This window comes from Mirounga angustirostris, unplaced genomic scaffold (assembly GCF_029215605.1).
Source record: "Mirounga angustirostris isolate CCGP_5_RB_7025 unplaced genomic scaffold, mMirAng1.0.hap1 SCAF_13, whole genome shotgun sequence".
Lineage (NCBI taxonomy): Eukaryota > Metazoa > Chordata > Mammalia > Carnivora > Phocidae > Mirounga > Mirounga angustirostris.
In genome coordinates this window covers 104,075,206-104,087,938 of record NW_026991721.1, presented here as the reverse complement: position 1 = coordinate 104,087,938, position 12,733 = coordinate 104,075,206, and the positions used below count along the sequence as shown (strand labels likewise).

Below are 12,733 nucleotides of genomic sequence, written 5' to 3'. Positions count from 1 at the left end.
CGATCCCTGTGTCCCCTGTTATGGGCAGAATTGTGTTTCTTTGTAATTCGTACATTGAAGCACTAAGCTCCATGACCTCAGAATGTGTATTTGGAGATAGGGACTTTAAAAAGATGATTAAGTGAAAGTAGGCTGTTAGGATGAGCCTCGATCCAATCTAACTAGTGTCCCTACGAGAAGAGGAAATTAGTGCACACAGAGAGACACCAGGAATGCTTGGGCACAGAATGAAGACCAATGGAGGGCACAGTGAGAAGGCATTCATCTGCAATCCAAGGGAGAGGCCTCAGGAGAAACCAAACCTGTCGACATCTTGATCTGGGACTTCTAGCTTCCAGAACTGTGAGAGAATAAATTCTGTTGTTTAAGCCCCCCAGTCTGTAGTATTTTGTATTGGCGACCCCAGCGGACATATATAGCCCCCAAGTCTGGTGGGGACGATGCAAAGGACCTTCATGGATGTGTGAAGTGGGTTGCATTATAAGACAAACACACCAAATCCAGGGGATTACTGATTGCACAGCATGGGGAATTAATCCTGCTCTTGGCCAGTGGGGAGATATTATCTCATCCTTCAAGGTTGCTTGCTGTAAATACAGGCCTAAGAAATGTCATGTGTGGGGCCCCTGGCTGGCTCAGTCAGTGGAGCGTGGGACTCTTGATCTCGGGGTTGTAAATTCAAGCCCCATGCTGGGTGTAGAGATGACTTAATAAAATCTTTAATTAAAAAAAGAGAAAGAAGGGCACCTGGGTGGCTCAGTTGGTTAGGCGACTGCCTTCGGCTCAGGTCATGATCCTGGAGTCCTGGGATCGAGTCCTGCATCGCGCTCCCTGCTCAGCGGGGGTCTGCTTCTCCCTCTGACCCTCTTCCCTCTCATGCTCTCTGTCTCTCATTCTCTCTCTCTCTCTCAAATAAATAAAATCTTTAAAAAAAAGAGAGAAAGAAATGGCATGTGTAAAGTGTGGTCAAGGACTTACATTCTTGGCAAGCCCAGCAAAAATGTTCAAGACCCATGGCAGATTGCTTCTCCCACTATAAGTATGCTTCTCTCTCCCTCCCCTGGTGAGCGTACCAGCCGACCCCCACCCGGCCACAAGTAGCAACTGACCTAGTAGCCTTGAATGTATCCCTCTAGATGTACACATGCATATGCAGGGGTTGTTTGTTTGTTTGATTAATGCTTTATAAAAAATGAGATTTTGCTTTCCTCACTCAGTAGTACCTCATGCAAATTCTCCTAAGTCAACTTACATAGTTCTACTTTATTCTTTTTAATGGTTGCATAATATCACGTATGTGGATGTTCCATCATATATCCAGTCCTTTCTAATCAAGTGCTCACTTTGTTTTCAGTTTTTGCCACAACAAACATTGTAGCAATAAAAGTTCTTACCTCTAAGTCTATATATACTAGTGCTCTTATTTCCACTGCAGTGATTTCTGGGGCAAATGAAGACGGTGATTGGGCGTATTGGTTCTGAATCCCTACTTTCCTGGTCGTGACAGAGACAACGGCTCCCATGATAAGTCCAATTTTCTGGCATCGTTTGAAAAATTGCCGCTGGAATTTCAACTTATTATCTATTTTGTCAGCCCTATCAATGCATTTGTGAGCAAACTGTACATGCTTTAATAAGTCCTTTTTTTACCTGAGCCACCTAAAGAGGATTATATTTAGTCTACAACTAAAAACCCTGGCTGATCCAATGTATTTTAAATTTTGATAAAATACTGCACATATTCAATATAACAACACTCTCCTGTCCTCGGTAGAGACACAGGCTTTGGGTTGCTTTCCTAGAAAAGATGTAAGATTGGTATGAATCAATTAATTAATATTGCATGTCTTATATTTCAACTGGAAAGAATGGTTTATCTTTCATCAGTGTTACTGGGCAATGACTAACCCAACTCCGTGTAGCTCCTTCTTCCTCTACACAGAGAAATGCCAGACCTTCATTCCTCCTCTGTGTTGCAACCAGATAGACTGATCTTCATGTATCAGTTGATTGCTTTGGGGTACAAATGAAAGAAGAGAGAAGCAAGTCACTTTGTTTTTTTGAAACTACATATGGCTGATCTCATTCAATAACCACCAGAGAGATTTGTAGGAAGGCTTTTGGCCCCCCCTTACCCCCACCACCTTTTTAGAATTTTTCCTGAAACTTTTCCCCTTAAAAAGAATCATTTGAGGATGGGAATAAAAACCAGGTCAAACGGTGCATCTATTTAAATCATTTATTTCAACACAGGCACTGTTTTAAATTTGCACCTTGTCTTGTAACACTTTTCATATCTAGAGAACAGGATTGAGAACAAGTACATAAAAGGATTATTTGACAACATTTTAACAAAAGTGCTTAAGGCTTACTTGTTTCAGAACACAGGTGTGCCAGTCACAAGAGCCCCTAAGTGGTAATACATTCACAAACTTGCTGGGAACGTAAGATATTTACATATTTATGCTGTACATTTAAATAGGATATTCTAAAGTGTTATCACCACTGTTAACAATAAACTCTTACCAATAAGGCCTCTTTAACCTTCTGGCATTCCACAGAGTATAGTGCTTTTATGGAGGTGGGAGTTTTTCAATTTTATTCCCGTCTTCACCATAACCTAAGTGGACTTTCTTTCATTATTTCTAGTACAGACATACATTTACCTTCTACACAAAATTATTTTTATTCACTTTTCACCAGTCAAAACCTTGTTAGTAGCAGTTGGAAGTTTTATTAACATCCATATATTTACAAATGTAAGGGGGTGAATTATTTAGAAAGAGGTCTCTAAAAATGAAAATAATCTCATTAAGCCCCCTTCCTTTTTAAAGTAGACTCCACTTTAAAAAAGTGTGGAGCCCAATGTGGGGCTTAGGACTCTCTACCCTGTGATCATGACCTGAGCTGAGATCAAAAGTCGGTCACCTAACCGATTGAGCCACCAAGGCGCCCAAGCTCTATTTGAAATAAATTGTACAGTGTGAAATTGAAGTCTATTATCTAAACAAGTTAATAATTTAAAGGTACTTATTAGAATGGATTCCCTCATGATTTACTCCATTTATGTGAATATTTATTTTAATAATGATTATATCCTTTAGAACACAAGTGAGGGGTATAAAAATGACTATTATAAATTAGTATAGCTATACCAAAAATGAGTCTTAAAAAGCAGCAGTTTATATGTTAAAATACATAGAAATTTGCTGTACTTCTTTAACGAAGTATTTTATAAAAGTATAAAACTATAGAAGGTGCTGGTTGTTTTTTTTTTTTTTAAGATTTACTTATTCATTTGAGAGAGAGAGAGCAAGGAGAGGGGCTGAGGGAGAGAGAGAATCCTCAAGCAGACCCCCCACTAAGTGCAGAGCCTGACTCGGGGCTCGATCCCATGACCCTGAAATCATGACCTGAGTTGAAATTGAGAGTCAGACGCTCAACCGACTGAGCCACCCGGGTACCCCTAGAAGTACTATTTTTATGAATTTTCTGTTTCTTTGATTCTTGAGCCAGACCAACAAGCAAATATTACAAACAGTGCAGGTGAGAATCAGCCATCAATTACCTCTGAATTCAAATAGGAGATTCCAGTGCAGAGAAGGAGGGCCTCAGAGTAATTGTTTATCCTCACCTTAATTTAACTGTTGATATAGCCTAAACTCAGTGAAAAATAAGCTAACTTCATTTCGCCTTTTGTAACATACATGTAAACTCAGAGTATTTACTGAAATAGAACTTGCAAGTTGATCATTTTTCAAAAATCGAGAAGCTTAACATTAAAATATGAACTCTGAATATCTTAAAATTAGATGGAAAACATAAGTCATGGTTTATGAAACTTGTTCTTAAATAATCAGATAAATAGAAGGGGAAGGGGAAAGGTAGAATTTACAAACATAAATAAAAAATGAATAAAATGTTATTTATTCTTTACCATTTAAATGGAAATATCCAGTACAGTTGATTTAAAATTCTATTATCAGTCTCTTTGAGCTTGATATTGGTCAGAGCCTGGACTTTAAAACAATTTACAGATTTAAGGAATAACTTCCATGTTAGTTACCACATGTTTATTAGTTTTGAGTTTCATGGGAATGATGTGAAGTCGCCCTGGTATTTTGCTTCCAGGCAAAGCAATGGTTAGGAGGATAATAATAATATAGTTCTTTCTTGCATTTCTATCAGTTCTAGATCTCTGTATGCTTCACCAACACTATCATTATCCTTAATTTATATGGATGAAACAGACTAGGTGAGAAAAATGGAAAAGAGAATTGGGTCAGGAAGCAAATGGGAAGCAATCGGAATGAAATCCACTCATGTGGACCCTCACAGCACTAAGGTCCTAGATGGCAGGCTTTCTGTAGTTCTAGTGAATGATCTTTACCGCCATCTATTGGTGTTTATCCTATTAGGAGGGAAAGTTCCAGAAGGTTGGCTTGGCAACCAAAGAGTTAGAAAACCAAGTTGTGGATATGAAGAGTATTTAGTCTAGATACATTATTGAAGAAATCATAGTGACAAGCCCTTAGAAGCTCTGCCTTATAATTTCCCGTGGGTTTGGTAAATGATCCTGCAAAGAAGCCAGTGAAACCCAGTGTGTCTGATCTCACTCAGTGGCATTTTAGGGGCGTCGCCAAGGTTATCGCTTGATATTCGTGACTAAAACGTGCACATGAAATAAAGCGTTCTATCCTGTAAATAAAGAAACTCCAGAAATGGGTAGTCCTGCAGAAATGGGGAAAACCAGTTGGGGAGAGAGCTGCAGTGAGGATGTCCATCCCACGAAGGATGTCCACTTACCTGCATCCCCAGTCATGCTTCCTTCCTAAGCAGGAATTCTGTGGCCAAGCCACCTTCTGTACCATCATGCTACCCGGCCTGAGTCCTTGACTTGATTAAACCTCAGCCCTTAACAAGTCAGCCAGTCCCTACGAATGTCTTCAAATGTAGTCCTAGAAGTACTAATATTTTGGGCTTAATAGGGATTCAGCTCATCTCTAACCTCAGTAAATACATCAAACATCTGCTTCCATCTAATAGGATGCCTTTATGAAAATTCCCTTATCTTTGTTTGAAAGGGAAAAAAACAAAAACAAAAAACAACCCTAAACCTCCTAAATGCTAGGTCAAACAGGATGGTAACATTTACTCCACTGTCATTATCCCTACACTTTATTTAATGTCATGAATATAGGGTGTGGATTGGAAGGGGCAGTACAGAATTTTCTAACTTACTGAAGTTATTACTTCTGTATGTGCCGGGGGTATTAGGGTTGTGAATCACAATGAAAGGTGTAAAAAAAGCTAAGGAGAAAGTAAAGTAGAGCAGAAAGCCAAAGTTGGACAGTGAGGGGACAGGAGGGAAGTAAGGCCAAGAGAGAGAAAACAGCAGAGAATCCCCCAAAATAAAAAATAATTTGCTCTAGAATTTAGGAAATATATATATATGTTGTAGGGAAGGGAGGGAAGAGAATTTGGGTTGTTTCAGAGTAGGTGCTGCTCAGACCAGATCTTTTTTATACTGTCCTTCTCAAGGGCATACACATTTACACTTCATTTCCAGTACAAGCTTTTGGTGGAAAGGTTATGCATTTTATTGAGGAAGGCTCACAGTTCTGACTCTTTGTCATTTTCATCTAGATAGTATTCATCATCCGTGGTTGTGTCTGTGTCACAGTCTGAGTCCACTGGATTCTCTTCATAGATATTAAGTGGTGCGCTTGGAGATAAGGCATCTTCTGGCATCTGGCTGAGAGGAGAATTTGAGCTGGATAGCTCTGTTGGATTAGGAGCATTAATTACATCATCTTTTAGGAAGCCAGGGTTCTTGAGAAAACTTGGCTTCCATAATCTTCCTTGCGTGAGTGACCTCTTTACACTCTCCAAGAAAGCCAACTGTTGTTCTTTCCCAAAAATTCCATAGTCAATGGGTCTGGATATAGATGTTGCCGACCTGGGGCCCATTTTTGTCCTGCCACTACACAAAGCCCGATTTTCATTTGCATTACAGGAGGAAAGCTCAGAAAAGGATCTGAATCTTCGACTGTACCTGCTGTCACTGGAGAATTCATTCCCTAGGGTCAGTTGACTCAGGGCATTGACAATAGACGTGTTCTCAGAAAAATGGCGCTCCCTGACTTTTGGAGGATGACTTTTGCGTACCAGATCACGGTGCACACTGATGCTTTTTAAACTGTTTGAACGATAGGGATGTGGTTCAGGTTCCCATTCCAGAGATGAAGCACTTTGTTGCTGCCGGTAAGTGGGCAACGGGATGCTTCCTCTGGATTTCTCTGCGGGCTCCAGTGGAAAAGGAGGGTTCAGTCTTCTCTGATGGTCAGAGAAGTCTGCTTCCCCGCGGCTGGGGAATGTGGGTTGGGCCAAGTCTCCTGACTCTCTTTCCAAGGTCTGAGCTGCTGCTACATCTTTAGACTTCTCATACTTTGGTGATGATGCTGAGATATTTTTAGACTCACTCTGACGTAGTTGTGAAATGCCGTTAGACTTCTGATTGCTTAACTGTGTAGAAGCTTCTCTGTTGGATATTACAGGAACCTGGAGAGAGTTCTCGGATTTCTCCGCCTCCATGACATCGCTACTCAACCTGCGTTCATTTCTGGATTCTCCGGACTTTGGAGTTGGCTCAGGGGACAGAGGGTCGCGCTCTGGTGTGCCAAGAGATAGGCTGCCAAAGTCACAGTTGTTCCCACTTTGGGGGAAGATAGTAGCTACATGTCTTCTGGGGCTTAAATCTTTAGCTGAGAATTTTCTGCTGGCTTTGGACATGGCTGCCAATCTGTGTTTAACTAAAGATCTGTTTTTTCCTTTTTCTGGGTCATCCACGCTGGTTTTATTTTTATTGCTTCCTTCAGGAAGTGAAGGTTGATCCCATGCCAACTTTTGCATTTCGTCTTCAGCTTTACTGTTCTCTGTCATACTTACCTCCTGACTCCTTTGCGGTAGTTCCCTGGGTTCAGACTGCAAACTGTCTAAATCTGGCTCTCCTGAACAAGTCCCTTTGTCAAGCTGTAGATTGTGCAAAGCTGGAGGAAGAGCAAAGACCTGCCTTTCCGAGTCATAAAGTGCTTTAATACTCTCTTTTTGGAAATCTGTTCCAATTTCCCCTCTGACCTGCCTCGGCTGCAATCCACTGGAGCTACCAACCACAGCTTCGCCTGTGATATCTTTCTGAAGGCATTCTGCAGTTCCAGGAGCTGTAATGACCACAGCATTACCTGCACACTCCTCAGGACTTCTTACGGTTTGGGAATTCCCAACATTCTCTTCTGAATGGGCCGGAAGATTAGAAGGACCCCCGTTACCCAACTTAACGGGCTGCTGACAGTTTTCCGATTTCTCTTCTGTAACTTTTTTTCCCTGAAGCATTGATAAAACATGCAGGGTTTCACTCTGCTGTTTTTTCCCTCTCTCCTTTCTGCTCTGTGCATCGCCTAGAGGGGTTTTAGCGAAGTTATCTGGGGAAATCGCTCCAGTTCTTGATTCTCCTTTATGAAGAGAAACATCTGCCGCAGTAGAAGCCATTTCCTGTAATATGGGCTCTGAGGGCCTCGGGTCTGGTGAAGCAGTCGTATCTTCAGTGGTGTGAGAAACACAATGGCTCTTCTCCTGAGCAGAGCTGACCAGCATCTTCTGACCTTCAGAGGAAGGTGTTCCTGACTGCTCTTGTATAGAACAATTTAGTTTGTCCTTTTCAAAAGCATTAGGAAATGCTTTGGTCTCCGCTTTAGTCGATTCTGTAAGTGAATCGATTTGCTGTGTATACTTTTCGAGAATGTTACAGAATTTTTTGCTGTATTTCCTTGGCAGAGTGTAATATATTGAAACCAGCTCAAGACACTTCACGTTATCTTCATCACCAGAAACCGAAAACATACTAGTAGTCTTAAATTTATGTAATGTTTTCCCACTTTCTTTCCTTGACATATCTGAGGAAAAAGGTAAAGGGTCCTCATTTGAGAACAGACCCGTCCTGGAGGCGGCAACTTTACGATCCTTTTCAGCGTGTTCTCGAAAGTTTTCCTCTTGGGGGTGCCCTTTGGGTAAAGAACAATCGCTAACGGGTGAGTTATTTTCCGGAGGGCTAATGATTGTCTCCCAAGGTCTTAGTGTTAGAGCAGAAGCATCTGTGATTGAGACCAAGCATTTTTCTCTTTCATCTCTCCCATTTGAGGCATCTGGTGCCCCTGAAGGACATGACACAGCCCTCCTGGTGAGGAACGGAAGTGGTCCTTTTCTAACAGAAGCAGATCCAAGGTTTTTCGTATTTGTCATCCTCTTTGTGGCTTCAGGTGCTACTGAGACGGAGTCTGAAACTGCTTTGGAATATCTGCTTTCTGACTCCAAAGAACTGGAACTGAATTTGTTTGACGCGTCCTTCCCTCTTGGGTCTTCCACCTTATTTTTGATTTGGAATGGAAGTGGTTCATTCCTAAATGAAGAAGGCATTATCTTACTTTCTGACTTCCTGTTATTGATGAGAAAACTGGCTGATTTTCTTGGCGAGATACAATAAGTAGTGTGAACCTCAGGACACTTGGAATGGCTTCCATTCATCTCCCTGAGGTTACTGTTATCACTTGTAGGTGCTGATCTGCTTTCCGTTTTGCTTAACTTTTCAAAACAGGAAATGCATCGTCTTATTTTTCCTTTTGCTTTTCCGTCCTTGAAAGGAGGGAGGGAATGGCATTTGACAGCATCAACCACCTCATTATGTACAAGCACACAATTATCACGACTCTTTTGGTTTTCTGAGGAGCTTGGGGCAAACTGATCATGTTGGTGTTTACTATCATTGTCTTTTTGTTCCCCTTCTCCCAAAGATGGATCTTTGCCTGAAGGACTTTTCCTGGAGAACGCTGTTGTAGAAGGAATCGCCAGAGCCTCAAGGGAAGAATTATTCGACGGTGAGTTATCAGGTGGTATACCTGATGACAGGTCTAAAGAATCCCCCGGGATCTCGTGACCAGCAGCTGATCTGCTACAGTTCATAGAACGAGTTGTGCTATGTTGTTCTTCCTCGGCATCTAAAAGAGCAGGCTTTTCTGGAGACTGTGCATTTTGATTATCAGGTGCAGAGCTCCAGTGGTGATTTCTAGTAATGCCTGAACTATCTTCACGGCTTACTCTTACTTCCTGGTGACCACCTGGATTTGGGCTGGGAATAGATGTTGTTCTGCTTTCCTGAATAAAAGGAAGGGCAGTTGCTGAGCCAACTTTTCTACTCCCAGTAAAATTCCTATCTTTTTTTAGTTCATTGGATTTATCTCCGTGTGATGGATGAATTTTGGATATATCTTTCCTGGCAATAACTCCAGGTGACATTTTTGAACTTACTGTGGTAGATGCATTCAAAGCAAATCCTTTGCTCTTAGCTGAGTCCTGGGACAGGGGATTTCGAAAATCGGGGGAAGGGTTAGAGATTACAGTTTGTGAATCAGGTTGGGGTACTTCACTTGTCATGTTTGTCTGGTCCATCTTGTTTAGTTGTTTATCTTCTTCCAAAACAGATTCATTCAAGTCTTTCTCATGACTCACATCTGTGGCTGAGATACTGGGTGGGCTTTCAGTAAGAGGTGGAGAATCAACTGAATTCCTCTTGGTCACAGTGACTTGTGTATAGGTTTTTACTGGAAGAGAGGCAGGCTTAATTTTCTGCACAGTGACTGTGGGATTCTGAAAGATGGGACTCTGAGGATTCCCTCTGTCATCAGGAATCTGGGGGAAGGAAGTTTTAAATGAGGATGCTAGAGTCTGAGCAATTCCAAATGAGTAAGGTTCTTTGTTGATATGGACTTCTGTAGGAGGACTGCCCTCTTGACATACTGACCTACCAGATGTGATGTGATAGCTTGGACCAGTCATAGGGCAAACATTGGGCATGTTGAAATGAGTCCACTGGCTCTCATTACCTTGTGACACCTCCATGCTCTCCAGCATGGGTGTCTGAGAATCAAACTGCCAGGGATGTGGCTCTTCTTGATCTCTGAACATATTTGTTCTGTAACTAGAAGAAGATGATCCCCAGTGTTGAGAAAGAACACTATGGCCATGAGCAGCTAAGGCACTATTTGCTTCTGTGGAAATCATTTCAGAGTCTCTCTCAAAAGAAGGGAATGGATGCTGGCTTTGATGGAAGTCAGACCAGGAAGAATGTTCTTCCTGTTGGTCCCAAAAAGGACTTTGCCTAAATCTCTGTTCCCTGTTTCGTCCAAAGGTGTTGCTAGAGAAAGATCTAGCAAATGGGTTTTTTTGAGGGTAGAATGGCATATTCTCTGAGTTCTCAAACGGGTCAGGACTCATTGCATTATCCATGGGGGCATTAAAATGAACACCTTGGTAAACACTCTGTGAACGGTAAAATCCATATCTCCTGTTCTCCTGAAAACACCTGGGATACGTATACTGGTCGGCAGTATCAATCTCCATGGGTGACGGGGCCCTCAGGAACTCTTCTTGGCTCTGCCTATCTCCAGAAGAATCTGATCTATTCCATATGATGGATGATAAAGGAGTTCTCTTTGGGCTCTGCTGGTGTCTTGGTGGTATAAACCCACTCTTGTTCTGAGTGGTGGTTGGAAAATGTAAGCTTCTTGCTGTGAAATATCTTGTAGCTGGTGAAGCCGATTGTTGCCTGCTGTCGGAACACAGAGAAGTACTACCAAAAGTATTCTTTTGCACATAATCTTCTTTTAAGAGTCTGGGCTCCCTTGTCCTGTACATATCATAAATTGTTTTTGTTCTAGGAGAAAAGATTTTAAAACCTTCCCTAGGGGCTCCTGGTCTTAGGATGTCATAGATAGACATATTAGAAGTTTCATTATAGTGGTTTTTGTGCCGTCCTGTGATATTACCATGTGTGTTTCCCCTAGAGTAGAAATGACTGAACTGTGTTCTCGATCCATAGTTGAGAGGTGTTGTGGTATTCACTGAGCTTGGACACTGTTCCTGAGCCAGTTTGTTATCCAAATCATCTAAAACTGAAAGGAGAATATGAGTCAGCTTTTTTGTATAACATTTTATAATCTAATAATAATTTGAGTTGTTGGGCGCCTGGATGGCTCAGTTGGTTAAGCGACTGCCTTCGGCTCAGGTCATGATCCTGGAGTCCTGGGATCGAGTCCCACATCAGGCTCCCTGCTCAGCAGGGGGTCTGCTTCTCCCTCTGACCCTCTTCCCTCTCGTGCTCTCTGTCTCTCATTCTCTCTCTCAAATAAATAAATAAAATCTTTAAAAAAAATAATAACTTAAGTTGTTGAAGTCCCTCTTAAAGAAATAAAATCGTTTAAAATTTTATTTTTATTTATTTATTTATTTTTTAAGTAGACTTCATGCCCAGTGTGGAGCCCAATTTGGGGCTTGAACCCACGACCCTGAGATCAATACCTGAGCCAAAATCAAGAGTTGGATGCCTAACCAACTGAGCCACCCAGGTGCCCCTATAGTTTTATTTTTATATAAATGTGATGACATTAATTTTGATTATGTTTTTAAGATATTCTGAATTTGGTCTGCCTTTGGCTCAGGTCATGATCCCAGGGTCCTGGGATCAAGTCCCACATCGGGCTCCCTGCTCCGTGGGAAGCCTGCTTCTCCCTCTCCCACTGCCCCTGCTTGTGTTCCTGCCCTCGCTCTCTCTCTCTCTCTCTCTCTGTGTTAAATAAGATCTTTAAAAAAAAAAAAAAGATATTCTGAATTTTACAAGGTTGTGGGGGAAGTTTCTTTTTCATGCTTTTTCAAAATTAACCTTCGATAATACCTTAAGGACCTAAAGCTACATTTTTTTTTTTTCTAACAACAAAATTTTAATTGTGTGTTTGGCTTTTTTTTAGTTTATCTTTTGTGTCATCAGGTAGCTAAAATATTTCCCACCATGTTTACTTCGGAGGATTGCAATAAAAATGAGAGTCTGTAAATAACATGTGATTTCTCAGGTGTACTGTTAAAAATACAGCATTACCGGGCGCCTGGGTGGCTCAGTTGGTTAAGCGACTGCCTTCGGCTCAGGTCATGATCCTGGAGTCCCTGGATCGAGTCCCGCATCGGGCTCCCTGCTCGGCGGGGAGCCTGCTTCTCCCTCTGACCCTCCCCCCTCTCATGTGCTCTCTGTCTCTCTCATTCTCTCTGTCTCAAATAAATAATAAAATCTTTAAAAAAAAAAAAAAAAAAAAAGCATTACCACCAAAAGCGTAAGCATGTAATTTATAAACATACTTATTTGGATGGATTTGAGCAATACAGAAACTTTAAAGTTCTATACAATACTGTTAAATGATATGCTAATGCTAGATTGTTTTTCCTGGAAAAATGAAGACCCATTACCACCCCTATAATATCGCACTTTCTATGTGTCAGGCCCGGTTCTAAAGACTTAATTTATTAACTCATTAAATCCTCACAGAACTTTGTAAAACTGGTACTATTACTGTTCTTGTTTTATAAATGAGGAAACTAGGCATGAACAGATTAGGTTGTCAAGGTGACAGCCGTCTGTCTCCTGAGTCCACATAATGCAATGGCATGTGGTATAAAAGCTCACTTTTCAGGGCGCCTGGGTGGCTCAGTCGTTAAGCGTCTGCCTTCGGCTCAGGTCATGATCCCAGGGTCCTGGGATCGAGCCCCGCATCGGGCTCCCTGCTCCGTGGGAGGCCTGCTTCTTCCCTCTCCCACTCCCCCTGCTTGTGTTCCTGCTCTCTCTGTCTCTCTCTCT

The 12,733-nt window shown here is 41.7% G+C and overlaps 1 protein-coding gene and 1 long non-coding RNA gene across 16 annotated transcripts in view; one reads left to right on the top strand and one right to left on the bottom strand.

Annotated features, from left to right (window-relative positions):
- The window catches only part of LOC123857846 (uncharacterized), a 29,439-nt gene that overhangs the window by 2,222 nt on the left and 14,484 nt on the right, over positions 1 to 12,733 (top strand). For 4 of the 5 annotated variants that reach the window (XR_010407116.1, XR_010407115.1, XR_010407117.1 and 1 more), the window contains exons 2-3: positions 6,017 to 7,762; positions 8,847 to 8,930. This is a non-coding gene — a long non-coding RNA (uncharacterized LOC123857846). The remainder of the gene's footprint in view (positions 1 to 6,016; positions 7,763 to 8,846; positions 8,931 to 12,733) is intronic. The other variant, XR_010407118.1, reaches the window with a different exon arrangement.
- Positions 2,226 to 12,733, bottom strand: part of EXPH5 (exophilin 5) — a 69,185-nt gene continuing 58,677 nt past the window's right edge. For all 11 annotated transcript variants that reach the window (XM_045895103.3, XM_045895097.3, XM_045895102.3 and 8 more), the window contains one exon: positions 2,226 to 11,003. In XM_045895103.3, the coding sequence (XP_045751059.2) occupies positions 5,614 to 11,003 (5,390 nt within the window). In that variant the 3' untranslated portion in view covers positions 2,226 to 5,613. The remainder of the gene's footprint in view (positions 11,004 to 12,733) is intronic.